Raw genomic sequence first — 27,781 nt, 5'->3', positions numbered from 1 at the left:
CAGCTCCCCCCCCCCCATCCCCACCTCCAAACATGGAGATCCCCAAATCCTGATGGCCCCCAGGCCCGCCCGCCTGCTGTGGGGCGAGGGGTTGTGCAATCCCGACCCCTCCCCCCGGGGATTTTTGAGGAGGCCCCGCACCCTTGCCCCTCCCCCGGGGCTGGGCCAGGGCATATATAGGGGTGCTGCTGTGGCTGCAGTACAGGCAGCCAGCACCCCGCACCGCACCGCCATGCTTGCCCTGGAGGCTACACAGTAAGTGGGCGCCCCTGTACCACCCTGCACCCTGGCCCCCACCCTGCGCTGCCCCCTGCCCTGCCCATGGCCTCCCGTGCCTGTGCCGGTGCAGGTGGTGTGTGGAGCAGAGGTCCGCACCCGCCCCAGGGCCTCCAGGTCCCCGAAGGTCAGGCTCTTTGGGCACCTCCTGTCACCTCATCTTTCTGGCCTTGGCTCCCGGGCCATGGCTCGGCTTCCCCTCCTCGTCCTGCCCTGCACCACATACTCCAAGCCTCCCATCCCTGCCTCCCTCCTCTCCTGACTCCCCTCTGACCCCAGGGGGCAACCAGGCCCCTCCACTTCCCACCCCCCCTGCAGGCTTCCGGGGCTGGGGGCCACAGGTCCCTGGGGGACTTTCTCCCCCGCACTTTCCCCTGCACCCGGGGTGTCTATGCAAATCCCGAGATGGGGGACATTTGCCTGGCCCCGCCCCTGCCTGGGGAGGGGGCAGGGTGTCACAGGGCCCAGTAGACAAGACAGTGGAGCTGTGAGGTCACAGCTGCGGCCTCTGCTCCCAGGTGTCCGACCATGCCCCTGCGCCTCTCCCCAGCCAGGCTCGACCCGCCACACTTCAGCTGCCTGGTGAGTCGGCGGGCCCCCTGGGATCGGAAGGGGTGGGGGACCCACAAGGCCCACTGTGACTTTTCTTAGAGAAAGTCCTCACTCTCTGCCTCAGTTTCCCTTCCCCAGATCTCCACCCACCCCTCACCCCCCAACCACAGACCTATTTCTGACTTCTTCCTCTGGCCACTTTAACAACTACCCTACATTCGACCAGGGGATTGATCCCTTCCAACCTTTTGTTCCACTGTTTCCATTTTGTATTTTTGTTTTATTTTGTCTGACTGGGATTTGAACTCAAGGCCTTCCACTTGTTAGACAGGCACTCTACTGTGGAGCCACACACCTAAGCTTTTGTTACTTTACAGATAAGGTCTCAGATTTATGCCCAGACTGGACTATAATCCTGTTGACACTTCCCACACAGCTGGGACAACAGGCGTGTACCACTCTGCCCAGCTTTGATTGGTTAAGATAGGGTCTCGTGAAGAAAAAAAATAAATAAATAAAGATAGGGTCACACAAGCTTTTTTCAAGCTGGTCTTGAGCCATGAACCTCCTGAGCTCTGCCTCCCAAGTAGCTTGGATTACAGGCAAGGAACCACCATTATGCCTGGCTAAATGTTTCTATTCTATAACATTTTAGACCAACACCCTTGAACCGCAACCTGTTCCAAGAAATAAGACTTCCTTGTTTGTGGCTGACAGAAACCCACTTTGAATTTTGTTGGGTTTTTTGTTTTTTTTGAGACAGCGTCTGTGAAGCCTCTGCTGGCCTGGAATTTATAATCCTCCTGCCTCCGCCTCCCCAGTGCTGAGATTACAGGCCTGCACTACTATACCTGCTTTCCTTGATTTTTAGAAGTTCAAGTTTGACCCATTCACCCATTTGTGTTACCTCTTCCAGATCTAGATCTAGAACATTCCCTGGAGTACCTTCCCAGATAGTCCCACTCCCAGTAGTTTACACCATTGACTCATGATGTCTGTTTTTGCCCTTTTTGTGATTCCCACAGTGGATGTTGGGACAGTTCGAGTTGGGTCACTGCCCCTTTTTCCTTACTGCATAGTACTACTCCCTGTGCGCACAGCCATGTTTGTTTATTGGTCTTCCTCTTGAGAGATGCCTGGGCTGCTCCCGCTCTCAGATGATGAACAACGCTGTTTTTGCCTGGGCCAGCTCTGGGACGTAGATGTTCAGTTCTCCTGTCCAAAGAAACAGGCAAGGGCTGGGCTCGGCTTCAGCCTGAATTTCCACTCGCCTTCAGTGGCTGAAGGCACGTGCAATCCGTAGGATACCAGAGCGCAAATGGAGATGGGTTAAAGGGGCACTGAGGGTCCCCCCCCATACCCACTTACCTCCTCTTACCCTTTACTTCCCCATCACAGCCAGGGGAGGCTGGAGACCTCAGCCACAGCATCTCCCCGGCTCCCCGAGGGCCAGCCCTGGCAGGAACTGTCTGTGTGGCCCTCTCATGCTTGTGTCTCTGGGTCTCCCCATAGCACTATCTCTATGGTTTAGAGTCAGTCTCTCTCTGTCTCTGTCTCCCTCTCCTTCCCTTCCCCACCCCCCCTTGGTTTCTGTCTTTCTTCCTCTGTGTGTGTGTGTGTGTGTTTGGGACAGGGTCTCCCTGTCCCAGCCTCTACAGTGCTGGGATTATAGGCATACAGCACCATGCTCATCTCCTGACCCTCCTTCTCTGCCTGTTTCCTTCTAGCTTCTCCCCTGGATGGGCCATGTCTCTTCTCCCAGGGTGTGGGTAGGTGGGAGGGGTGCCCCAAACCTGGGATGACTTTCTCCCCACCCACCCTGGCAGTACCCAGACAGCATCTTCTATGACTTGGATAGTTGCAAACATACCAACTACCCCGACGCAGAAGGAGTCCCTGGTGAGTGACCCCCTGGGCACCGGGCCCATTTCACAGCTGGGGAGTTGAGGCCCAGGGGAAGTGTCACCCACCCAGAAGAGGGGGGGATGTGAAGGGGGGGTGGAAGGGACGTGGGCCCCCACACCTCCTCCCCTTTCTTTTCCCACCTTCTGTTCCCCATGCAAATCCTGGGGTGAGAAATTTGCACGGCCACAATGGCTCCTGTGTGTGGGGTACTGGCTGGCTCAGGCTCAGGCCTCCCCACCCCTCACTCCTTTTTCCCAGACCCTTCTTGGGGCTGGACTGAAGCTCCACCTGCCCCTGCCACCCCCTACGAAGCCCTCGACCCAGCAGTGGCCGCCTTTGGCCACCCCCAGGCTGTCCAGCTCTGCTACGGCCCTTCTGCCTACAGCCCAGTGGGGAGCCTTGACTCCATCCCCAGCCTGGAGGCCCCGGGGCCCGGCCTCCCCACCTACCCTCCAGAGGACTTCACCAGCCAGGTGAGTGTCTGGGAGAAAATCCAAACACACAGGCTCACACTGCAATCCTAGCTACTTGGGAGGAAGGGACCTGGAGGATCATGGTTTGAGGCCAGCTGGACAGGAAAGTTTGGGAGTCCCTATCTCAACAGAAAAATCAGGGCATGGTGTGCATGCCTGTCAGCCTATTTACGGTGGAAAACGCAAAGAGCAATCTAGCTGCCTGGGCAAAAATAACCAGAGCAAAAAGGGCTGGGGGTGTGAATGTCTGCTTAGCAAGTACAAAGACCTGAATTCAAATCCATAATGACAAAAGAAGAAGAAGAAGAAAAAGCTGGCCAGTTGAAGGAGCCAAACGCATCAGTCAGCAAACCTGTGCCCACAGTCACCCCTCACATTCTGTCACAGCTCTGTGAAGTCATACCCCAACATTACTCCAGGCACCCATGGAGGCACAGAATGGCTTTCTCCGCAGGCCTGTATTCGGGGGGACTCCTGGCCACAATGCCTGGGTCCCTACTATGAGCAAAGAGAAGGCAGAGCTGGGCATGGTGGCACACACCTGTAATGCCAGCCCTTGGGAGACAGAAATGGGAGGATCACAAATATGAAGCCAGCTGGGCTATATATGAAATGTCTTTAAAAAAAAAAAAAGGCCAGGCACTGGTGGCTCGTGTCTGTAGGCCTAGCTACTCAGGAGGCTGAGATCTGAGGATCGCAATTCGAAGCCATCCAGGGAAGGAACATTCAAGAGAATCTTATTTCCAATGAACCACCAAAAAGCCAGAGGTAGAGCCATGACTCAAATGACAGAGTGCCAGCCTTGAGTAAAAACCACTCAAGAGCCAACGCCCAGGCCCTGAGTTCAAGCCCCAGAGCCAACATACCAAAAATAAGAAAATAAAAATAAGAAAACAGAGACCAGATTCAGGAGGGCACAGGGGAGGAGGAGGGAGAGGGAGGGAGAGGGAGGGAGAGAAGGGATCCCCAGAAGTTCAGGTATCCCTGGCCTTCTGCAGACCCCTGGCCCCCTGGCCTACGCCCCGTACCCCAGCCCTGTGCTATCTGAGGAGGAAGATTTGCTGCTGGTCAGCCCTGCCTTGGAGGTGTCAGACAGCGAGTCAGACGAGGCCCTCATGGCCGGCCCCGAGGGAAGAGGATCTGAGGCAGGTGTGTGGGGACCGGGGGATGCCAGGGACCCCAACTCGAGGTGGGGGAGCGGGAGCCTGTGTATAGTCCTGCTGTGGAGCCAGTGCCTGGATCAACGACATCTACTGGCTGGGTGACTTGCGCAAATGTCCCAACCTCTCTGGGCCTTGCTTTCCAGTGTGGCCTGGGTGATGAATATCCAAGGTGGTAGGGGGACAATCTGTGTCCGTCCGTGGGGGTAGCCATGGGGACAGGGCCACAGGGCGGGCACTCTGTGTGGACATGCACACGGCAGTAGCAAAAGGAGTCCCAAGGTCTGCCCCAACTTTTGCTTCTAAGCCAGGAATGGTGGGGCTCACCTGTAGTCCCAGCTTTTTAGGAGGCAGAGAACAAGAAGGTTGGGGGCTAGCAAGGCAAAATTAATAAGATCCTGTCTCTAAAACAGTCAAAACTGAAGGGCTTGGGGCTGGGAAGGTGGCTCAGTGGTAGAGCGCTTGCCTTGCATGCATGAGGCCCTGGGTTCGATTCCTCAGCACCACATAAGCAAAATAAAAGAAAAAAAGCCGGAAGTGGCGCTGTGGCTCAAGTGGTAGAGCACTAGCCTTGAGCTGAAGAGCTGAGGGACAGCGCCCAGGCCCAGAGTTCAGGCCCCACAACCGGACCCCAAAACAAAAAAAACCGAAGGGCTGGGGCTGGGACGCAAGTGGTAGCTTGTCTGTGGAAGAGGCCGCAGGTTCAAATCCCAGTACTGAGCATCTTCCTAGTGCCTATGTGTCTGGTGCATTAGCTTTCTAGTTATTTTCCCGTTGGTCCTGTTTTCCACGTGCAAATGTCACAGTCACTGTCAGCCCTCACTCTCCCAGGCTGCCAGAAAGACACTATTATTATCTGTATGTGTGCTGGGCCTGGGGTTTGAACTTGAGTCCTGGACACCATCCCTGAGCTTATTTTACACAAGGCTGGTGCTCTACCACTTGCAGTGCACCTCCACGTCTGTTTTTTGACTGGTTAATTGGAGCCTCCCCCCCCCCCCACCTCACTCTAGGGGCGCGCAAGAAGGTCCGGCTGTACCAGTTCCTGCTGGGGCTGCTGACCCGTGGCGACATGCGGGAGTGCGTGTGGTGGGTGGAGCCTGGCGCCGGCGTCTTTCAGTTCTCGTCCAAGCACAAGGAGCTGCTGGCGCGGCGCTGGGGGCAGCAGAAGGGCAACCGCAAGCGCATGACCTACCAGAAGCTGGCGCGCGCGCTGCGCAACTACGCCAAAACCGGCGAGATCCGCAAGGTCAAGCGCAAGCTCACCTACCAGTTCGACAGCGCCCTGCTGCCCCCCCCACGCCGGGCCTGAACCCCAAGGAGTCCGGGGAGGGGTGGGCCTGGGGAGGGGCCCTGGCTGGACCCCTCCGGAGACAGCTGAGCATCTGTGGACCCCTATATGTGGGGACCACCACCCCCGAGCCCTGCCCAGGGCCTGCTGGGATTCACACGCAGGGTTGGGTCACAGGCTCCGTGGACCACTCTAAGGCTTCCTAGGGATCCCCCTGGTGATATCTGGGGTCCCCCCAGCCCCAGCCAGGTACCCACCACATCCCTCACCAGTACCTCCCATCTCAGTACCCCACAGAGGCTGCCAGGGGAGGGGGGGGTGAGATCCAAAGCAGCCTGGTTATGCCCGGGGGTCTTCGGGGAGCCTTTGGAGGCCTCAGCTCTGTCCACCTGTGACTTGTCACATCTGCCCCCGACCTGGCCCCCCATCATTTGCCATCTGTGAGATCCTCATTCTGCTTCACCTTTCCCAAATCTGGAATGTTCCGGTGGCATCCAGGGTCCCCTCTGCTCTCTGTGGGTCCTGTCTGAAATGACCCCATCAGGCCTGGGTGTGGTGGATCTCTGTCTGGGCCCCTCTGGGGTCCGCTTGTCCAATCTGGGATGCTGTTACCCCCAAGGCCCACCTCGTGCCCCCAGTAAAAACCAGCGCAAAGCCTTGCACTGTCAGGACAAAGCTGGCTATTCCAAGGGTGACCTCCTCCATGACACGCACAGGGAGACCCCAGCTACTGAGCTGATTTCTGGGTGCCGATGGCCCTCCCAGGCCATTTCCCACCGGAGGTGAAGCTAGCTCACCCCCTCCCTACCACCTGGGCAAAGTCAGTCCCTGGAGGTTTTTGTTTTTTTTTTCCTTCACTGAAACTTGGTGTGTGGGGTGAGGGGGACAAATGATCATGATCAGCCAACCTGACAGCCGAGAGAGGTTTTGCTCAACTCCAGTTTCTAGCTTCCCCTGATTATCGTGGGCCAGGGCGTCTGGAGCAGGGCTGTGCCCCCGTGTCCCATTTCCTGCCCTGACTGACTCCCACCCCAGCTGCCTGTTTGGCCCCCACCATTTCCGCTTCAATCCAGCCGTTGCTGAAGCCAGTGCGAACTTGGAGGCCTCTTGGGGGGCCCCAGGGGGTCAGAAGTCCACAACTGGGGGCTGCAGAGGGCTGGTCTCAGTTGGTCCTTCTGAGGAAGGGGACGAGGAGGGCTCCAAAAGCCATGGAGCCATATTGAGCCCCGAGGGTGGCCCTGGGGAGGAGGAAGGAACGCCATGGACCCAGAACGGGGACAGGCCCACATGTGGGCACAGTGTGGCAGGTGGCCCAGCCCCGGGCTGGGGCGTCCCTCGAGAGAAGGGGGAAAAGGAGGGGCGGGGCGTGCAAATGTCTTCTTCCCAAAGATATGCCCTACAGAACCTGACATCTTCGTCCTACACGTGAAATAAAGGAAACTAAACCAGGCATCCCCGCAGCCTTTTCTCAGGACCGCAGCCCTCCACCGGACCCCATGTGACAGAAAGGGGGTCAGTGACACCCCAAGATCAGAGGCCATGCCAGATACGCCTGGCTGTACCCAAATAGGTCTAGAGATGCAAGATCGAGATTGAGTCTTTCTGGCTTTGTTCCCCATCCTGGCCTGGGTTTTCAGCCTTTCCCTGCTTTGGGGCTGTGTGTCCTCTGGGCTGGAGGTTGGAAGGGCGCTGTGGAATTCTGCTTGGCAACTTATGACGTCATGCTAACGCGGACTCCGGATTGGCTTATGGAAGTTTCCGCTTTTGGGGAATCGGGGAAGAAAAAGGGAGGGTTGGGGGTGGAGTCAGAAGAAAAAGGAGGAACTTGGTGCTCACTGACACTGGGTCCCTCACACGGACGTCTCCGCCTGGACCCCAGTCCTTCACACCCTGCCCCTCCTTTGACACCTCGTCCTCCGGGGCGAGACCGTACCTGGCTGCCGACCACGCCCACTACAAGCCACGCCCACTACAAGCCACGCCCACTACAAGCCACGCCCCCAGCGTTCAGAAGTCACCGGTCGGCCTGCTGGGAAGGGCGCCCGGCCGGGTCGGGCAGCGCTCCAGGGCCTTCCCGGCCTCCCCCTCTCCTCCCCGCCGGTCCCCCTCCGGGGGCCGGGGGCACCGCCTGGCGCCGTCCCCCGGGAGGGCAGGCGGCGGTGACCCCAGGCCTCGGGGGTCTGCCCACCCTGGGGGAGGCGCCGGGCCTCGGGGGTCCCTTTGACCCTCTGGGGCTCAGATCCGCCCCCCGGCCCCCGCGGCCGTCCTGCCTACGCTGGGAAACCGGACCCTCCCTCCGGGGCTCGGGTTCCCGAAAATTCCTGACTTGCAGATACTAAGAATGGCTTTCCAGACCTGTCTCTCCCCGCCCCCTTTCCTAACGTCTGGATGGCAGCCCTTGGCCCAACCGGGTGCCATTACCCACCCCCCGCCCCCCGCAGGATCCGGGCACCCCAGGCCCCCCGCCAGGCCTGCCCCGCTCCCCCAGGTGTCCGGGCCCAACCTGTCCCCCAGGACCTGGCATGGTGGCAGGTGTCCTGTCCTCCAGCTGATATTTCTCACCCTTTAGAGCATGCGAGAGGAATGTGGGGTGCCCACCCCCCCACCGGCCTCCCAGAGCCTCCTGGGAGCTCCAGGCTCCTTAAAGGGCTCCCCCTGGACACCCACCTGTCCTCCTCAGGGCCTGGCAAGCAGAGGCGGCAGCTGAGCTCCAAGGAGCTGAAGAAGGTCCACAGGCAGACATGCCCGAGGCCAAACCAGGTGGCTTTCTAAGGGGGATGGGGGCCCCCTTTTCTGAATGGGGGTTTTGGCTTTCTAAGGGGGATGGGGGGCCCCTTTTCTGAATGGGGGTTTGGCCTCCTCTCTCTGCGTTTGAACCAACAGAATGCTTCTAACAGTGAAGAGGGGCTCCTCTTTCTTGTGGGATATGTGTGTGTGTGTGTGTGTGTGCATTTGCTTAGGTTGGTGCTGAGAGCTTTTTCTTATGGATCACAGTTCAAAGCCAACCTAGGCAGAAAAGTCCATAAGATTCTGATCTTCGATGAACCAGCAAAAAAAAAAAAAACAAGAAATGGAGCTGTGGTTCAAATGGTAGAGCACGAGCCTTGAGCAAGAAAAAAAATCTCAGGGACAGTGCTCAGACCCCCCTCATAAATAAGGGGGAGGCTTCCTTCTGTCTGGATGGTAGAGCTTTTCTCACCAGGGGGCCCAGGGTCCTCTGTGGTGAAGATCAGGATCTTCTTTTCATGAATTGGGGGGTCTCCCTCCTTATTTTGATCATTCCTGGGGCTTGAACTTTGTCCCTGGGCTTAAGGCTAGCGCTCTACCACTTTGAGCCACAGCTCCACTTTTTCTTTTCCTGAGTAGTTTATTGGAGATAAGAATCTCACAGACTTTCCTGCCTGAGCTGGCTTTGAACCTCAGTCCTCAGATCTCAGCCTCCTGAGTAGCTAGGGTTACAGGTGTGAGCCACAAGCTCCTGGCTGTAGGGTCTCCCCCATTTGTTTGTTTGTTTTTGACGGGGTTGCCACCTTCGCTGAGAAGGAACGGGACAATGTCCTATAAGTTGGGGTTTGGGCAGCTTCACTGAGTAGAGATTGAAGGTGTCCTCTGTAAGATATGAGGGTGTCTGTGTGTAGAAGGTGAAGGGGTTCCAGACTGTGGGGACAGGGAAAGCCTCCCTAGGAGAACTCCCTTTCTGTGACAACTGGGACTCCCCAGTGTAGCAGCTGTAGCGTGGCTGGAGCCCCTTTTTCCTCTGGTGTTGAGGATGGGACCCAGGGCTGCCACCTGCATAAGTGGCTTGGCCCAGCCATCAACCTTGCGTGGAGTTTGGGGTGGGGGCATTTCTTTCTATGCAGAGGGACTTATGTTTTCTCTGAGTTGGTGTGTACAGAAGATCCAAAGCTGGCAAGGACGGGGGAGGGGGGGGGTCCTCTGGTGTCAGACCAGCCAGGCTGGGGGTGGGGGAACAAGCCCCTTGCAATGTGCCCCCCTGGGCTGGGGGCCAGGACCGCGGGGGAGACTGCTGTGCTCAGCACAGTGTCCAGTTTCCAGGCCAGAGGAAGAGCTAATTATACCCCAGAACCCAAAGGTCAGCACCGTGGCCTGGGAGCCGGGGGCGTGGTGGCCCCTGGGGGACAGAAAGCCAATCCACAGCCTGGGGATTAGATCAAATTACATCCAGGTTAGGGGCCTGGAAGCCTGGGTCCAAGGGAAGAGGGCTGGGGTCTGGAACTCGGGGTGTGAGGGGTCCAGTGCTTAACTGAGAATGTCTTGTACATCACAGCTGCCAAGAAGGCCCCTAAGGGCAAAGATGCCGCCAAGGAGACCCCCCCTAAGGAGGCTCCCGCAGAGTCCCCCAAAGGTGAGAAGGCCCCCTCCCTATCGCTCCCCCTGCTCTCCGTGCTGAGGTTGCCCCTCACTCCCCCCCTGCCCAGCCCTGCCTGAGCTCACGAGTGCCCCCAGGTGGAGCTGCCTGGTGTGGCGTGGCTCCTGCTCCTCTTGGCTTGTCCTGGTCACCTTGTCCAGCCAATGGCGCGTTCCCCAACAGGCTGTCCAGCACCCTAGGGACCACAGAGGGGGAAATCGAGGCTCAGAGAACTGGGGGAGCCTGACCAAGGTCCCTCAGAGCCCTGGGTGACCTGTCATCGTTCCCAGGACAGGAAAAGCCACCTTACCCCCCACCATGTTTGGTTTCTGAGCCCTCACTGGCTCTGAGCCCCACCCCCAGGCTGTCCCTCCACCCCTCCAGCCCCCCCCCCCCCCCGACACCTCATCTCACCCCCTGAGCAGAAGCTGCACCTGAGGACCAGTCCCCCACTGCCGAGGCGCCCACAGGCATCTTCGTGAAGAAGCCTGACTCCGTGTCCGTGGAGACTGGTGAGGGCTGGGGCCTGGACCCCTGGGTCTGAGGGAGGAGGCTGGGGCCTGGACCTCTGGGTCTGAGGGAGGAGGCTGGGGCCTGGACCCCTGGGTCTGAGGGAAGCAGCTGGTCTGGACCCCTGGATCTGAAGGAGGAGGCTGGGGTCTGGCCCCTGGGTCTGAGGGAAGCAGCTGGTCTGGACCCCTGGGTCTGAAGGAGGAGGCTGGGGTCTGGCCCTTGGGTCTGAGGGAGGAGGCTGGGGCCTGGACCCCTGGGTCTGAGGGAGGAGGCTGGGGTCTAGTCCCTGGGTCTGAGGGAGGAGGCTGGGGCCTGGACCCTTGGGTCTGAGGGAGGAGGCTGGATCTGGACTCCTGGATCTGGACACTGTATCTTCCAACCTCACTCCCCCTGTGGAGAGTTTGGGGTTCCTGACCGGCCCCTGTCTCCAGGGAAGGACGCAGTGATCATAGCCAAGGTGAACAGCAAGGAGCTCCCGGGCAAGCCGACGTTCAAGTGGGTCAAGGGGAAGTGGCAGGAGCTGAACAGCAAGAGCGGGGCACGCTTCTCCTTCAAGGAGTCGGAGGACTCGGCCAGCAATGTGAGCCATGGTGGAGCGGCCGGGGTGGTGGCGGGGATAGCGCCAGCGGAGTGTGGGTGACATGAGTACCCCAGGGGGCGGGGCCTATCATATAGAGCAGGGGACCCAGGACTGGGATGAGCCACAGTAGGACCGGGGTGAGGCTTGTCGGGGCGGAGTGGGGTATCCCCACGCTGGGCGTCACTGGTGCCGCCTCCAGGTGTACACGGTGGAGCTCCGCATTCAGAAGGTGGTCCTGGGGGACCGCGGGGACTACCGCCTGGAGGTCAAAGCCAAGGACGTGTGTGACAGCTGCAGCTTCAACATCGACGTGGAGGGTGCGCTGGCGGGGGGCGGGAAGGGGTGTCTAGGCCCGGGGATGAGGAGCGGATGCGCCAGCCGGGAGGGGGAAGGCATGCGTGTGCAGATGAGGTGCACGAGTCTTTGGAGACCCTAGACTTGGGCTTCAGGGGATACAAAATCGGGTGACTGTCTACCTACTGGCCAAGAGTAGGAATAGGTGTAGGCTTGGGAGTGAAACATGTTTAAAATCTTGGGGTGCGCTTGCGAAAACGGAGCAATCCAGGCTTGAGAAAGAAGAATAAAGAATTGGGGCTGGGCGTGGTGGTGCACATCTAGAATCCCAACCACTTTCGGAGGTGGAGATAGGAGGATCACAGTCTGAGGCCAAGTCACTCAGCGAGACCCTCTCTGAAATCAAGCTGAAGTCAAAGGGCCGGGCATGGGTCTCCAGAGTGCCCGCCCAGCCAGAGCGAGGCCTTGAGTTCAAACCCCCAAAATAGATAATGCCACAAGGAATCGGGGCATGAAGGAGCTCAGGTGTGGAGGGTAGTGTGGACAGGATGGAGAGGCGGTAGCCCTGATTTTCAGGGCCTGGGTAAGATAGGCGGCCTCTGAGTCCATGTAGATTCTGGGGAGCTGTACTCCAGGCTATGTGTGTGTGTGGGGGGGGGGTGGGCGTTGAACATGGAGGACACGGGATGAGGGGGCCCAGGCCTGGGCAGTAGGGGGTGCTAACAGGTGGGGGTGGGGGATGGAGGGTGAGGTCAGCCAGGAACATGATGGAGGATGACGCAGAGTGTGTGTGTGGGGGTTCCCTGGCCTAGGGGAGAAACTGCTGCCCCCAGACCTTGCCAGAGGGGCCTGCGAGGCGCTGTTGGTCTTAGACGACCCCCCACTCTAGCTCACCCCCTCTGTCCTGCCTCCCCCAGCACCCCGACAGGACGCCACTGGTGAGAGCCTCGAAAGCTTCAAGCGCTCGTGAGTTGCCCTGGGGAGCAGGCCTTCGGAGATGAGGATCTGGGCAGACGGAGGGTTTAGGGAGGCAGGGGTGTGGTCCCCCAGGTGGGTGTGGGTGCGGCTCACATGCCCTTTTCTTCACAGGGGTGAAGAAAAGTCAGAAGATGCAGGGGAGTTGGACTTCAGCGGGCTCTTGAAGAAGAGGTGAACCTTGAGAGACCCAAAGAAGAGGGGGCAGGGGCACGGGTGAGGGGAGAACCCTGCTGGTCCAGAATCTCCAAAATCATGCCAGGATCTTCTGCTGGCCCTCCAGCAACCCAGCCAGCCACTGGTCCACCCACCCATCCACCCAGCAATCAGCCATCTGCCCATCAGGTCACCCCCTGTCCTGTGGCCTCAACTCTGGTCCATGCACACGTCTACCCACCCAAACATCTGTCCACCCACTCCCCCAGCCTGCTACCCACCCATCCACCTCCCCAGTCATAGCCTTGAGGGTCAAGCAACGTCCAGCAGAGAAGAGGACTTGGGTGCTAGGTGTGGGGTGGAAGGGAAAGTTGAAGGAGGCACAAAGGCCTAGGGTGCTGGGCAGAGGCCAGAGAATAGAGGACAGGAAGGTGTGGATTGCTGGGGTGAGGAGTGGATCACCTTCCTGTGGACATCGGGAGGGAAGGGGTAGTGTCTGCTGGCTTCTGATATCCTTTGGGGGGCTCGAAGGGGGATACACCTGAAAGGAGAAGGCTGGAAAGCAGGAGGGCCAGGAGGAGGCCAGGACCAGTGGTCCAGGTGGGATACAATAAGGCCTCTGAGCAGGCAGGTGACATGGGGTGGGAGAGGGTCACAACAAGTGAGAACCTCGTGTCCTCCTTTGTGGGGATCCCCAGGGAGGTAGTGGAAGAGGAGAAGAAGAAAAAGAAAGATGAAGATGACTTGGGGATCCCCCCCGAGATCTGGGAGCTCCTGAAGGGAGCGAAGAAGAAGAGCGAGTATGAGAAGATTGCTTTCCAGTACGGCATCACCGACCTCCGGGGCATGCTCAAGCGCCTCAAGAAGGCCAAGGTCGAGGTCAAAAAGAGCTCAGGTCAGTGCAGGCCTGGGGGCGGGGGCTTGTGACACCCCAGGGTCTGTTGGTCCCTGGGTCAGTCCCGTGCCCTGAGCTGGGAGACCCTGGTGTGTGTGTGGGGGGGGGGGGTGGCCAGGTCAGGGAGGGGCCTCTTCCTCCTCCTCCTCCTTCTCTTCCTCCTCCTTCTCACCACTCCTTCTCACCACCTCCTGCTCCAGCCTTCACAGTGAAGCTAGACCCCGCTTACCAAGTGGACAGGGGTAACAAGATCAAGTTGGTGGTAGAGATCAGCGACCCCGATCTTCCCCTCAAGTGGTACAAGAACGGCCAGGAGATCAAGCCAAGCAGCAAGTACGAGTCGGGGGGATCGAGGGACTCACCCATCCCCCCCCCCCCCAGGTCTCCATCCTTCTACTATAGCCTCCCCTCTAGCTGGGACTACAGGTGTGAACCACCATGCCCTCCAACTCAAGATAGGTTTAATTTTTTTCCTCCTTGGTTGTATATTCTATAATGGATGTCTCTCTGTGTGTGTGTGTGTGTGTGTGTGTGTGTGTGTGTGTGTGTGTGTGTTCCTGGTGTTATCTCTGTCCCAGCTGACAGGAAGCGGTTGGGAGTCCAAGGACCAGTGTGGTAGTGCAGCTCAGTAATCCTAGCTGTGGAGAGAGATGTCAAGGCAGGAGATCCTCCTGGCCCAGGCCACCCCAGGCATAGTTCATGAAACCTTGTCTCAAGAGCAAAATACAAACATAAGGGCTGTGGTTTATGTGGCAAAGAACCTGCCTAGCATGCAAGAGGCTTTAACTCTAGGAGGGGAGAGGGAGGGAGGAAGGGAGGGAGGCAGCCAGACAGGAGGAGGAGAAGTTGGGCCTTTTGTTCTCTCCCAGGCTGTTGACTAGGGGGATAAGGTGGGAGAAGATGGGTCCTGGCCCAGGCTGGGTTCTGAGTGGGACTGACACGGCCACTCTGCCCGCCCCGCCCTGCTGCAGGTACGTGTTTGAGAACGTGGGCAAGAAGCGGATCCTCACCATCAATAAGTGCACACTGGCCGACGACGCTGCGTATGAGGCGGCCGTGAAGGATGAGAAGTGCTTCACCGAGCTCTTCGTCAAAGGTGAGCCCCGGCTTCTGCCAGAGCACAACCCCCACAGGGTGGGGGTCCCTGCCCTGCTGACCTCCTGTCCCCCATCCCATGCAGAGCCTCCGATCCTGATCGTCACACCCCTGGAGGACCAGCAGGTGTTTGTGGGTGACCGCGTAGAGATGGCAGTGGAGGTGTCAGAAGAGGGAGCCCAGGTCATGTGGTGAGTGCTCCTCAGTTCCAACCTTCTCTGTGGCTGGCTGACCTTTCTGACCTGGGACCTCTCTGGAGATCCAGTCATCCAGCCATCACCCCAATCCAGTCATCATCCTTCTACCTTTCTTCCATCCCCCGTCCATCATCCATTGTCCATAATCCATCCCCCATCTGTCATCCACCCATCCCCCATCATCCATCCCCCATCCATCCCCTATCAATTATCATCCATCACCCATCCACCACCCATCCATTCCCCATCATCCATTGTCCATCATCCATCCATCCCCCATCATTCATCATCCATCCCCCATCAATTAGCATCTATCACCCATTCATCATCCATCATTCATCATCCAATCCCCCATCATGCATCATCCATCCCCATCATCCATCATCCATTCATCATCCATCTATCCATCCCTCATCCATCCACCCATCATCCATCCCCCATCATCCATCATTCATTCATTCATCTTCCCATTCCCATTCATCCAATTCCTATCCCTTCATCTAGTCTTTTACCCACCCATCCACCACACATCCATCCTCATCCATCCATCTATTATCTACCCACTTGTCCAATCTTTTACTCATCCTCTGTCCAACACATCTTTATGGATCCCTGTTGTGTGGCTGTCCTCTTCTGCATCTCAGAAGTGTGCTAGGGAGAAGCAAGACAAGCAGCAACCCAGAGCCTGCCTTTATGGCATTAGTAATCTGGAGAACTGGTGGTGGTATGGAGGAGAGATGTTAGCCGGGACATCACCAGGAGAATAGCAAAGTCCTATTTTGACAAGCGTCTGACTGGAGCCAGGGCTTCTCACCGGAGGGTTGAGGAGGCTAGGGAGGGCTTCCAGAGGAGGTTGACAATTGGATGATGAGACTGCATGGGTGAGATGGGATGCAGGGGTATCCCATGTGGGGGAGAGCACACCCTGACATCCTCCTGCCTGATGACCACCAACATTTTTAAAAAATTTTTTTATTGTAAAGATACTATACAGAGGGTTACAGTTACATGAACAGGGTAATGAGTACACTTCCTATTGAGCATTGTTACCCCCTCCATTGTTTTCCCCCTACCATCCCTTCCCTCCCTACCTTCCCCAAGGTTCTTTTTTTTTTTTTTAATCGTGATTAAATGATTACATAATTTCCCAAATTTCACAGTATTGTGGAATAATGATGCTCATTTAAAGTCACAAGTTCATTCTAAGTTTCCTGGAGCAAATTGTCTATCACGGTCTATAACATATAACGGTGTACACATATACACCATACATGTGATCAGCAGCATGGGGATATTTAGTAGTGGTTCGACCAGATGAGCGGGAGTTCTTTGTTTCTTAAGTCCTGTTAATTTTGTCATATCACCTAACATTTTGGATTTAGCATCCACTTATCAGGGAGACCATGTACCATTTGTCTCTTTGCTCTTGGCTTACCTCGCTCAACATGATTCCTTCTAGCTCCATCCATTTCCCTGCAAATGCCATTATTTTGTCATTTCTAATGGCTGCATAATATTCCATTGTGTATAGATACCACAATTTTTGGATCCATTCATCTGTGGTGGGGCATCTGGGTTGTTTCCATATCCTAGCTATTGTGAACAGTGCTGCAATAAACATGGAGGTGCATGTGTCCTTATATATTGGTTCCTGTTGTTCAGGGTAGATGCCTAGAAGTGGTATGACTGGGTCGTAAGGGAGGTCAATCTTTAGCTTTCTAAGGACCCTCCAGACTGCTTTCCAAAGTGGTGACCACCAACTTTCAAGATGCCTCCGCCACACTTTTGCATCCCATCCCCGGAACGAGCTCCAAGGGGCCCTGGGTCCCCTGGGAGGCTGAGCCAGCGGGGCGCTGATCCTCTCCTTCTGGGTGTCCAGGATGAAGGACGGGGTGGAGCTGACGCGGGAGGACTCCTACAAGGCTCGCTATCGCTTCAAGAAGGACGGCAAGCGCCACATCCTTATCTACTCTGACGTGGACAAGGAGGACGGGGGCCGGTACCAGGTCATCACCAACGGTGGCCAGTGTGAGGCTGACCTCATCGTGGAGGGTAGGACTCTGAGAGGGGTGTACACGCATGCTCCCAGAAGTCCGAAGCCCCGAAGCTCCACCCAGGGGTTTGACCCTTCCCTTCCTGTCTTCTGGTCTGAACTTTAGAGTCCATAGTGCACCTGGACGGGGCCTCCCGCCCCTCACTCAGTGCCCAGAATGGTGTAGGAGGGCTCAGTACCCACTGTGTCCCTGATCACCTGACCAGAGTCATGAGGGTCCCATCTCCTTCCCTCCCTGTCCAGAGAAGCAGCTGGAAGTCCTGCAGGACATTGCCGATTTGACTGTGAAGGCCGCTGAACAGGCTGTGTTCAAGTGTGAGGTGTCAGATGAGAAGGTGACAGGCAAGTGGTACAAGAACGGTGTGGAGGTGCGGCCCAGCAAGAGGATCACTATCTCCCATGTGGGCAGGTGCGGAGCAGGCTGTGGGCGTGGGGGACGTGGCATGGCATGCATATCGTTAGCTGGGGCTGAGGAGCCAGGGGTCTGCCTTAGAAGAGCAGGGACTGTGGGGGTGCTGGAGATGGAAACCAGGGCCTCACGTTTGCTAGGCAAGTGCTTCACTACTTGAGCCACACCCAAGCCCTTTTGTTTTTTAAGACAAAGGTCTTGCTGACAGCCTAGGCTGGAACTTGAGATCTCCCTGCCTCTGCCTGGAGAGCAGCTGGGATCATTGATGTGCAACATTGTACTGGTCTCTGGAGCTTTATTTGTACATCAGTAACAACAAATTCTGAGCATAAACTAGTGCCTCTAGCACACCTCCTATGCATCTGGTATTTTTCTAGATGCTTCCCCACAACCCTGAGGTAGATTGTTCCTATTACTCCTGTCGGTAAAGACACAGAGGCATAGAGAGGTTACGTAACTTACCCCCATGGCATATAGAGAGCCAGTGGGATTGGAGCACAGGCCAAAGCCCCAAATAAAAATGTGTGTAGACTGCATGGAAGGAGGGCGTTTCTCAGGAGGTATAGAAGGAGACGGAAGGGGGTGGAGCTTTCCAGGCCATTGTCCTACTCCCGCACTCCTAGGTTCCACAAGCTGGTGATCGATGACGTCCGCCCTGAGGATGAGGGAGACTACACGTTCGTACCTGATGGCTATGCACTGTCACTCTCGGCCAAGCTCAACTTCCTGGGTGAACAAATCTCTGCCTCTTCCCCTGGGGTCATGGGCCCTGGGAGGTCCCTACCCCGGGACTCACTGTCCTCAAGAGTTCAGTGGAGGCAATGGCAGGTGGCTGTGGGGTTCATGGAGAAGTGGAGAAGATGGGCAGAGAGGGCATTGCACGGCTGAGGAGCAGGCAGAGCCATGGCTGGCCCCGTGTGGCAGCACAGATCCCAGAGTTCCCACCAGCCACTCATCACCGGCCCCGCCTCTGCCTCCTGAATGTGGATGGGGGCTGGAGCTTCCCTAATGGTGTGCTCTTCTTGGCCTTGCAGAGATCAAGGTGGAGTACGTGCCCAAGCAAGGTGAGCATGAGGGCAGCTTTCTTGGGTTGGGGCTTGGGGCCTGGGTCTGATGGGGGAGGCTGGGATCTAGGGCCTGAGTCTAAGGGAGGAGGCTGGGGTCTGTGCCCTAGGTCTCTATTTCCCTGAGTACCTCACCCCTTAAGGAATCCTCCACCTCTTGGGGACCCCTTTGGTATGGCAGGAATCCCAGTTGCTTTCCCCTCAGTCTCATAGGACCTCTTTTGTGCCTCCAGAACCCCCAAAGATCCACCTGGACTGCTCAGGGAAGACCTCAGATAACTCTATTGTTGTCGTGGCTGGGAACAAGTTGAGGCTGGATGTGTCCATCACTGGGGAGCCCCCTCCCGTCGCCACCTGGCTGAAGGGAGATGAGGTAGGTTGGGCTGGCTTGAGCATCTCTCTCTTTCAGTATTGCTGGGTGACTTCAAGCCAGTTTCTTTCCTTGTCTGAATCCCAGTTTCATTCTCTACAAAGTTAGGGTAAGGACTTGTTCTTTTTTTTTGGGGGGGGGTCCGGTCGTGGGGCCTGAACTCTGGGCCTGGGCGCTGTCCCTCAGCTCTTCAGCTCAAGGCTAGCGCTCTACCACTTGAGCCACAGCGCCACTTCCAGCTTTTTTTCTTTTTGCTTATGTGGTGCTGAGGAATTGAACCCAGGGCCTCATGCATGCAAGGCAAGCACTCTACCACTGAGCCACCTTCCCAGCCCCAAGATTTGTTCTTCACGGGGTTGTTTTTAAGGCCGGGTATTTACTCATCCACCACTGGGTATGGCTGGCATATGGTAGAGTCTACATCCATCCATCCATCTATCATCCATCCATCCACCACCCTATCCAGCTAGTCATCTGTCCATCCATCATCCATCATCCATTCACCATCTACTTATCCACCTACTCATCCACCATCATTCATCATCCACCCAGTCATCTGTTCATCCCTCTATCCATCTACCCATCCATCATCATCATCCATCAGTCATCTGTCCATCATCATCCATTCAGTCATCTGTCCATCCATCCACTCATCCATCCATCCATCCATCCACTCATCTATCGTCCATTCAGTCATGCATCATCATCCATCCAGTCATCTGCCCATCCATCCACTCATCCATCCATCTACTCATCCATCGTCCATTCAGTCATCCATCATCATCCATCCAGTCATCTGTCCACCCATCCATCCATCCATCCACTCATCCATCATCCATTCAGTCATCTGTCCATCCATCCATCCACTCATCCATCATCCATTCAGTCATCCATCATCATCCATCCAGTCATCTGTCTATCCATCCAGTCATCTGTCCATCTACCCATCATCCACCTACCCACAAACTATTTTTATTTTGTGTCCTAGTCCCCAGGCCACTTCCAGTTTCCATCCCTCTGTGCTTTTTTTTTTTTTTTTTCCTTTGGCAGGTCATGGGGCTTGAACTCTGGGCTTGGGCACTGTCTCTCAGCTCTTCAGCTCAAGGCGAGAGCTCTACCACTTGAGCCATAGCGCCACTTCTGGTTTTCTAGTGGTTTATTGGAGATAAGAGTCTCACGGATTTTCCTGTCCGGGTTGGCTTTGAACCATGATCCTCAGATCTCAGCCTCCTGAGTAGCTAGGATTACAGGTTTGAGCAACCAGTACCAGGCTCCCTCTGTGCTTGTGTTAGTCCATCATTGAGACACATGTCTGACATAAATCATCTTCATCAGACAAAAGGTTTATTTTGGCTTATGTTTCAGTCTGTGGTTCTCTCCTTTCCTTCCCCATTCACTTTGGGCCTGTGGCAGGCAGAGCATCATGGTGGGAGCACAGGTTGGAGCCAGGTGCTGCCCCCATGATGTTCAGGAAGCAAGGGGAGAGTCAGGAAGGGGCCAGCTGGTGCCCTCATATCCTTTCAAGACCACGTCCCCAGTGATCAGATCTCCTTCTGCTAGGCTCCATACCTTTCCAGCAGCACTAAGAGCTGGGGACCAGTCTTTAAGACATGAGCCTCTGGGGCCACCTCTCCAAATCATAGCTGTGCTCCAGACTCCCATTTGTCCATTTGGTCATTCTCCATTCTAGTTGCCCATTCATGCTGTGATTTGGCCTTTATTCCCTCCTTTGCTCTGGAAGCTGTGTGCAGGCTCTGCCTTGTTTGCAATTCTCCATCAGACCCAGCCCTGCCTCTTGGGGAGAGGCAGGGAAGGCACTAGCCAGGCAGAATGGTTGGGGCTTAGGTAAAGAGTGAGATTAAGGGCCCAGCCTGGCGGTTCATACCTATAGTCCTAGCTCCTCCCAGGTGGAGGTAGGAGAATTATGCTTCAAGGCTGATCAGAGCAAATTTAGGAGACCTTTTCTGAAAGATAAAGGTAAAAATGAAAGGGCTGGGGAGTGCCTCAAGTGGTAGAACATTTGCTTAGCCTGTGCAATTCTAAGTTCAATCTCAAGGAAGGAAGGGAGGGAAGGAAGGAGGGAGAGAGGAAGCGAGCAGGAGGAGCTATGGGGATATTTGGGGGTGTTGGTCCCTCCACCTGGTAGCATCCAAGGTGGCATCCTGGAAAGGTGACTTGGGCATGATCCCACAAATTTGTGAGAGCCTGGTGTCCAGGAGCCAGTTCTTGGGGTTCTGGGACCACTCAGTGTGGCATCTTCATGATGGGTAGGGGGCATGTGTGGGTTGAGGGGGGCAGTGGGGGCGTCCAGAATGGGCAGTAATGGGGGAGCCAGGGAGGTCTTTGGGCGGGGGGGCTGGGGCGCATCCAGCAAGGCACCCTGGTGCTCTGCGCAGGTGTTCTCTGCCACTGAGGGCAGGACACGCATCGAGCAGCGCCCCGACTGCAGCAGCTTTGTGATCGAGAGCGCGGAGCGCGCAGACGAGGGCCGCTACACCATCAAGGTCACCAACCCCGCGGGCGAGGATGTGGCCTCCATCTTCCTACGGGTTGTGGGTAAGAAGAGGCACAAGGAGGCTAGAGGTGGCTTCTTGAGGTGTTTGGGAGGCCACCTGGTGATCTTGTCCCCCTTCCCCTCAGATGTCCCCGACCCTCCGGAGGCTGTGCGTGTCACCTCAGTGGGAGAAGACTGGGCTATCTTGGTGTGGGAGCCACCCAAGTATGATGGCGGTCAGGCGGTCACTGGTGAGGCCCAGCCCCTTGTGACCTCTGAACTCTGCTCCTTGACCCCTGCCCTCAAGGAGCCCTTAGCATCCTCTTCGGCCAATCCTGGGATCTGGCTTACCACCTCATCTTTGGTCTTTCTTGATCCCTTTGGTTTCTCCCATTATTTCTTTTAGTTTTTGCGACACTGAGGCTTTGAACTCAGGGCCTTGGGCTTGCTAGGCAAGGGCTCTACCACTTCAGTCACATCCTCAACCCTTTTGCTTTTGGTTTGCTTTTGAAGAGGGTGTCCCACTTTTTCCTCAGGGCCAGCCTTGGACTGTGATCTTCCTGCCTCTCCCTCTTTTTTTTTTTTTTTTTTTTTTCTGCCTCTCCCTCTTGAGTAGTTGGGATTACAGGTGTGCACGACCATGTCTGGCTTCCCTCATTCTTTAGCCCCCAGTGACTGACCTGGGAACATATCTTACTTTGGTCCACAGTCTGGGTTTTTCTGTGGCCTCTGACCCTGCATGTGACACCTGTGATCTCTCGAGTCCCAACCCCCCCCCTACAGCTCTGTGACCCCCAAAGAGGAAGCCAGATGGTGGCGCTGGGCCTCTCTGTGAGCCTTTCATGTGACCCTGGCTGTCGCACCTGCACTGAGCCCCCTTGGCTGCCCCCTGACCCCATTGCTGCTCTCGGGATGCCCCCAGGGTACCTCCTGGAGCGGAAGAAGAAAGGCTCCCAGCGCTGGATGAAGCTGAACTTCGAGGTGTTCACAGAGACGACCTACGAATCCACCAAGATGATCGAGGGTGTTCTCTACGAGATGCGGGTGTTCGCTGTCAACGCCATCGGCGTCTCCCAGCCCAGCCTCAACACCAAGCCCTTCATGCCCATCGGTAACAAGGACACCCCGGATGCCCTGCTGACCTCTGACCCATGCACTGCCTGCCATTGACCTCGGACCCTATGCCCTGGCCTTTGACCCACAGACCGTACTGACTTCTGACCCCTCTTGTCCCTCAACCCAGCACGTGGAGCTCCTCACCCCAACCTCCCATGTCCTCCCGACCCAGCGCTCTAACCATGGACCTCCCTGGTCCCGGCCTCTGCTCTGACACCTGACTGCCTGGCTGCCCTCCAACCTGCAGCCTCACTCCTCCCCCCTGACCTTCGAGACTATCTTGCTTGGAGAGTCTTTGAGACAGCATCTCACTGGGTGGTCCAGGATGACCTCAAACTCCATGCTCCTGCCCCAGTCTCCTGATTGCTGGTATTACAGGCATGCGTCACCACTCTAGATGGCTGCTGACCACCATCACAGTAGCCCCTTCCCTGTCTGGAAAATCCACTTCTGATGCCTGCTGACCCCTGACCCTGATCCCCTTTTTCCCTGGGTCCCTACAGCCCCCACAAGTGAACCCTTACACCTGACGGTGGAGGATGTGACAGACACCACCACTACCCTCAAGTGGAGGCCCCCAGACAGGATCGGGGCAGGTGGCATTGACGGCTACTTGGTGGAGTACTGCCTGGAAGGCTGTGAGTGCTCCCTCCTGGCCCCAGGGGTCCTCGACCAGGGAACTGAGTGAGGGGTCCTGCAGGCACTGGGGCCCGCCGTGGGGCAGGCATTGTCAGGTCACCATGCAGGCAGGCTGAGGGTCAGGGGGCCAAGCCAGACCTTAATGATCATGGGTCCCATTTCCCTCCCTCCCCTCTCCCCATGTCCTTCCTCCACACAGCAATGGCCTTCCATTCCTCTGTCTATCCTTCCCTCCATTTATCTTCTACTTCTATCTTCTGCCTGCCTTCCATCCATCCACACACCCACCCTAGCCAACCACCTACTCAGTCTTCCTCTCTCCCTCCATCAGTCCCTCCCTCCCTCCTTCCCTCCTTCCTTCCTTCCTCCTTCCTTTCTCTTCCTCTTCCTCACTCTATCTCTGTCTCTCTGTCTCTCTCTCTGTATGGGGTTTTGAACTCAAGGCCTCTCTCCTAGGCAAGTGTTTCCCCACGCAAACCATGCCCCCAGCTCTTTTGTTTGTACTCTGGGTTTGAAGTAAGGTCTCACTCGCCTTGCCTGGGCTGGCCTCCACCAGTACATCCTCCGGCTCCTGCCTCCCGCATAGCCTCACCGCCCTAAGCGGCCTCTGCACCCTGCGGGCCGGGTATTACATCTGGGCAGTGCCCAGGTCCCCGAAGGGCACCCGGAGCTGAGGGTGGGGTGGGGTGGGCGCGGGGTCCTAAGGTCCCCGCCCCTCTGTCCAGCCGAGGACTGGGTCTCTGCAAACAAGGAGCCGGTGGAGCGGTGCGGCTTCACCGTCAAGGATCTCCCCACCGGGGCGCGGATCCTCTTCCGCGTGGTCGGCGTCAACATCGCGGGGCGCAGCCTGCCGGCCACCCTGCTCCAGCCGGTCACCATCCGGGAGATCGTGGGTGAGCCTCTCCCCACGCCCGCGCCCACATCCTAGGGGACCCTCGGGGGCCCGGCCCCCGACTGAACCCCCGCCCTGTCTGCGCCCTCAGAGCAGCCCAAGATCCGCCTCCCGCGCCACCTGCGCCAGACCTACGTCCGCAAAGTCGGCGAGGCGCTCAACCTCGTCATCCCGTTCCAGGTGCCCGCGGGGCGGGGCCGGGCCTGGGCGGGGCCGGGCGCTCAACCTTGTCACCTTGTTCCAGGTGCCCACAGGGCGGGGCAGGGGTGGGGCGGGGCCGAGCAGGGGCTCCCCCCCCAGCCCCCCGTGCCCGTGCTGACCCCAGCCTGCCCCACAGGGCAAGCCCCGGCCTCAGGTGGTGTGGACCAAGGGCGGGGCGCCGGTGGACCCAGCGCGCGTGCACGTGCGCACCAGCGACCTGGACACCGTGTTCTTCGTGCGCCAGGCCGAGCGCTCCGACTCCGGGGAGTACGAGCTCAGTGTGCAGATCGAGAACATGAAGGACACGGCCACCATCCGCATCCGGGTCGTGGGTGGGTGGGTGGCGGGGGTCGGAGAAGGGTGGGGGAAGGACGAGGGGAGGGGAGAGGAAGGCCGGGGGTAGGGGGCGCAAGAGGGGGACGGGTGGAGAGGAGAGGTAGGAGCCCAGATGGAGAATCTAGGCCCTGGATTCCCACGCACGTGGGAAGAGTGGGCGTGACTGCAGCGATGGATCCTCCCGCAAGGGCGTGTGCTTGACTGGGCGTGGTCACGGGGCGTGGCTTATAAGGCCCTGGACTAGAGTAGACTCCACTCAGGCACGGGTAGCCAGGGTGGGCGTGGCTCGAGTGGGCGTGACCAAGGGCGTGGCTCCAGCGGAGACTCACCGGACTGGGCGTGGCTTGAATGGCCGAGTGTCTAGGAAGTATGAAGCCCTAAGTTCACATCCCCAGGATCCCCCAACACAAATTTTTTTCAAAAAAGTTTCCAATTGTTATTATAAAGGAGATCCACAGGAGATACATAGTCAGGTAAAGAGTACACTTCTGTTGGGACAATGTCACCCCTTCCCTTGCTCTCTCCCATCCCCACCCACAATGTGTCTAGCTCATTTTCAACAGAGTGTCTAGCACCCAAAACAATTTTAACTAACTTTAAAAATAAAAAGAGGGACGAAGGCAGAATCCACAAGGAAGGGAAGGATGGGCTGGAAGAGGAGACGAGTAGTAGCCATCGGACACCTGGGCTCTGCTCTGCTTCCAGAAAAGGCAGGGCCCGCCGAGAACGTGATGGTGAAGGAGGTGTGGGGCACTAACGCACTGGTGGAGTGGCAGCCCCCCAAAGACAACGGCAACAGCGAGATCACCGGCTATTTCGTGCAGAAAGCCGACAAGAAGACCATGGTGAGAGGAGGGGGAGGGCTGAGGAAGCATGGGGAGGGGAGAGGGGGCAAGGGGCAGGGGAGAGACCCTGGCTGGGCTGAGCTGCCATGTAGGATGCATTTCTCTACTCATTAAAGGAACACGTCACCGTGTTCCATTGATTATTGTGGCCATACTGGGGGTTGAACGCAGGGCTTCATACTTGCTAGGCCTGCTCTACCCCTTGAGTGGCTCCAGCAGCCCATATTGGTTGGTTATCTTTTCAGATAGGGTCTCACTTCATCCTTGGTCCTCAGCTTGGACTTGGATCCTCCTTTCTTTTCCCACATTGCTGGGTTGACAGGCGTGTGACACTTTTCCTAGCCCTGGTCAGCTCCCCACCTCCACCCAGGCTGGCTTCAGATCCTGGTCCCCTGATCATGTCATTCAGGGCTGCATTGTTTTCCAGGCTGGATAGTATCCATTGTATGGGGTGGGGGTGGGGTAATCTGGCTTGTCCATCCATTGGCTTCCTTGTGGCGTTTGTAGATGGTGCTGAGAGGCTTCTCAACACTGAGGTGCACTTTGCCCCTCCCCCCACCGCCCCTTCTGTGTCTCTGTTCACTTGTGTCTCCCTCTTCCCTGTCTGCCTTGGTCCCTTGTGTCCCCATGCCAGGAGTGGTTCAATGTGTATGAACACAACCGCCACACCAGCTGCACCGTGTCTGACCTCATTGTGGGCAATGAGTACTACTTCCGCGTGTTCAGTGAGAACATCTGTGGGCTCAGCGACTCCCCTGGGGTCTCCAAGAACACCGCCCGCATCCTCAAGACAGGTGCAGTTCTCCCTTCCCTGGGTGGGGGTGGGGGGTGGGAGCGCCTGGACTCCCACCCTACCCTCTACTGGGACTCCAAGTTGGGGACTGAGGTTTGAGGGGGACAGGGGTCACCTTACAGGTGTCTTCCTCCCCAGGAATCAGCCTCAAACCAGTAGAGTACAAAGAGCATGACTTCCGGACGCCGCCCAAGTTCCTAACACCTCTCATGGACCGGGTGGTCGTGGCGGGCTACGCTGCTGCTCTCAACTGTGCTATCAGAGGCAACCCCAAGGTGCCGGCCGGGGTGGGGCGGCGGCGCCCCAAGCACCCCACCAGCTCTCCTTTCTTCCCCAAGTTTTCTCTCTTTTTGGTTGGTTGTGGGGCTTGAACTCGGGGTCTGGGCGCTGTCCCTGAGCTCTTCAGCTCAAGTTGAGTGCTCTACCACTTGAGCCACAGCGCCACTTCTGGTTTTCTGATGGTTCATTGGAGATAGTCTCATGGAGTTTCCTGCCCGGGTTGGCTTTGAACCGTGATCCTCAGATCTCAGCCTCCCAAATAGCTCGGATGACAGGTGTGAGCCACTGGCACCTGGCCCAACCAAGTTCTGTGTGTGTGTGTGTGTGTGTGTGTGTGTGTGTTTGTTCCTGGGGCTTGAACTCAGATCCTTGAACTCTCTGTAGCTGTTTTGCTCAAAGCTGACGCTCTACCACTTGAGCTCCCGCTTAACTCCCAGCCTTGTTCTGGTTAATGGAAGACGATTCTCATGGAGTTTCCTGTTCAGGTTAGCTCTGAACTGTGCTCCTCATAGTTCAGCTCCTGGGCAGCTGGGATTACAGGTGTGTGCCAGGGGCCCGTGGCTTGCTTTTATAAAAAAACAGCCTGAGGGTCAGCAAGTGGATGTGACTGATCCTGGACACCCAGCTAAGAGGAGCAGCCCCCCAAACCACACTATGTTTCCACTGTTCCAGGCACCCCCTGATATCTTCCTTCTCTTTGGCTCCCTCCCCAGCCGAAAGTGGTGTGGATGAAGAACAAGATGGAGATTCACGAGGACCCCAAATTCCTGATCACCAACTACCAGGGCATCCTGACACTGAACATCCGCCGCCCCTCGCCCTTTGATGCTGGGACCTACTCCTGCCGCGCCTTCAATGAGCTGGGGGAGGCCCTAGCCGAGTGCAGGCTGGATGTCCGGGGTGAGCAGGGCCTGGTCCCCGCTGGGGAGAATACTCTGGAAACCTCCCCAAGGTGCTGCTGAGTGAAGTGAACTAGGCAGCCGGGTGGAGACCTAGGTGGTGTGTGTTATGGAGAAGGCCGCACAGGCTGGGTGCAGTGGCTCATGCCTGTAATCCCAGTTACTTGGGGGTGGGGGTGGGGCAGAGATTGGGAGAATCAAGGTTTGAGGCTGGCCTGGAGAAAGTTACTGGGTGCCCACTTCAACAGAAAAAGGAGGGGTAGGCTTTGGAATGGGGTGGGCCAGTCTTCTGGTCACCTGCATGGGGGGGAGGGAGGGAGCAGCTGGGGATGTGGGAGGTGCCTGGGCCCACGCCTACCCCTCTTTTCTCATTCCCCCACAGTGCCCCAGTGATGCGAGGCCCCCCAGCCGTCAAGACAATTGAGTCCCATCCTCAATCCTGTACCCCTTGGGGAGTGGTGGGGAGCGGTGTCTCATTTCTGGAGTTATGAACTTCAACAAGAGTGTTGCATCTACTGTCCCTTGTGTGTCGTGTCTGTCTGTGCCTCTCCTGCCTCCCAGCTGAGGCTGGTCACACTCTGGGGTGGGTCATGGAGCCGCCACATTCAAAGAGCAACTTTAGTGTGAGCCATGTTGCCATGGCAACCATACAGGTTCAAA

The 27,781-nt window shown here is 57.1% G+C and overlaps 2 protein-coding genes across 5 annotated transcripts; both read left to right on the top strand.

Annotated features, from left to right (window-relative positions):
- Positions 1-202: 202 nt before the first annotated feature.
- Positions 203-7,107, top strand: Spib (Spi-B transcription factor). 2 transcript variants are annotated; one of them, XM_042700172.1, is made up of 6 exons: positions 203-255; positions 795-858; positions 2,655-2,727; positions 2,992-3,206; positions 4,205-4,355; positions 5,380-7,107. In XM_042700172.1, exons 1-6 carry the CDS (start codon positions 233-235, stop codon positions 5,676-5,678), a joined length of 825 nt encoding a protein of 274 aa, XP_042556106.1. In that variant the 5' UTR covers positions 203-232; the 3' UTR covers positions 5,679-7,107. The 2 variants fall into 2 exon arrangements, with proteins under 2 accessions (XP_042556106.1, XP_042556104.1); XM_042700170.1 differs by having other exon boundaries at positions 2,652-2,727.
- Positions 7,108-8,288: 1,181 nt separating this feature from the next.
- Positions 8,289-27,641, top strand: Mybpc2 (myosin binding protein C2). Of its 3 annotated transcripts, XM_042700127.1 has the most exons (28): positions 8,289-8,417; positions 9,946-10,023; positions 10,452-10,538; positions 10,971-11,119; positions 11,319-11,436; positions 12,331-12,379; positions 12,503-12,562; positions 13,243-13,439; positions 13,640-13,772; positions 14,411-14,535; positions 14,620-14,725; positions 16,611-16,783; positions 17,028-17,193; positions 17,817-17,923; positions 18,228-18,257; positions 18,491-18,630; positions 21,024-21,183; positions 21,268-21,372; positions 22,044-22,232; positions 22,741-22,875; positions 23,602-23,769; positions 23,860-23,948; positions 24,106-24,301; positions 25,011-25,150; positions 25,785-25,944; positions 26,082-26,218; positions 26,936-27,122; positions 27,504-27,641. In XM_042700127.1, exons 1-28 carry the CDS (start codon positions 8,399-8,401, stop codon positions 27,512-27,514), a joined length of 3,414 nt encoding a protein of 1,137 aa, XP_042556061.1. In that variant the 5' UTR covers positions 8,289-8,398; the 3' UTR covers positions 27,515-27,641. The 3 variants fall into 3 exon arrangements, 2 of the variants coding, with proteins under 2 accessions (XP_042556061.1, XP_042556062.1); XR_006150766.1 differs by lacking the exon at positions 26,082-26,218; XM_042700128.1 differs by lacking the exons at positions 25,785-25,944; positions 26,082-26,218; positions 26,936-27,122; positions 27,504-27,641 and having other exon boundaries at positions 24,106-24,305; positions 25,011-25,145.
- The last annotated feature ends 140 nt before the right edge of the window (positions 27,642-27,781 follow it).

The sequence above is a fragment of the Dipodomys spectabilis genome, unplaced genomic scaffold (assembly GCF_019054845.1).
Source record: "Dipodomys spectabilis isolate Male_0828 unplaced genomic scaffold, ASM1905484v1 ptg000266l, whole genome shotgun sequence".
Lineage (NCBI taxonomy): Eukaryota > Metazoa > Chordata > Mammalia > Rodentia > Heteromyidae > Dipodomys > Dipodomys spectabilis.
This window is presented reverse-complemented; position numbering and strand designations above follow the sequence as displayed.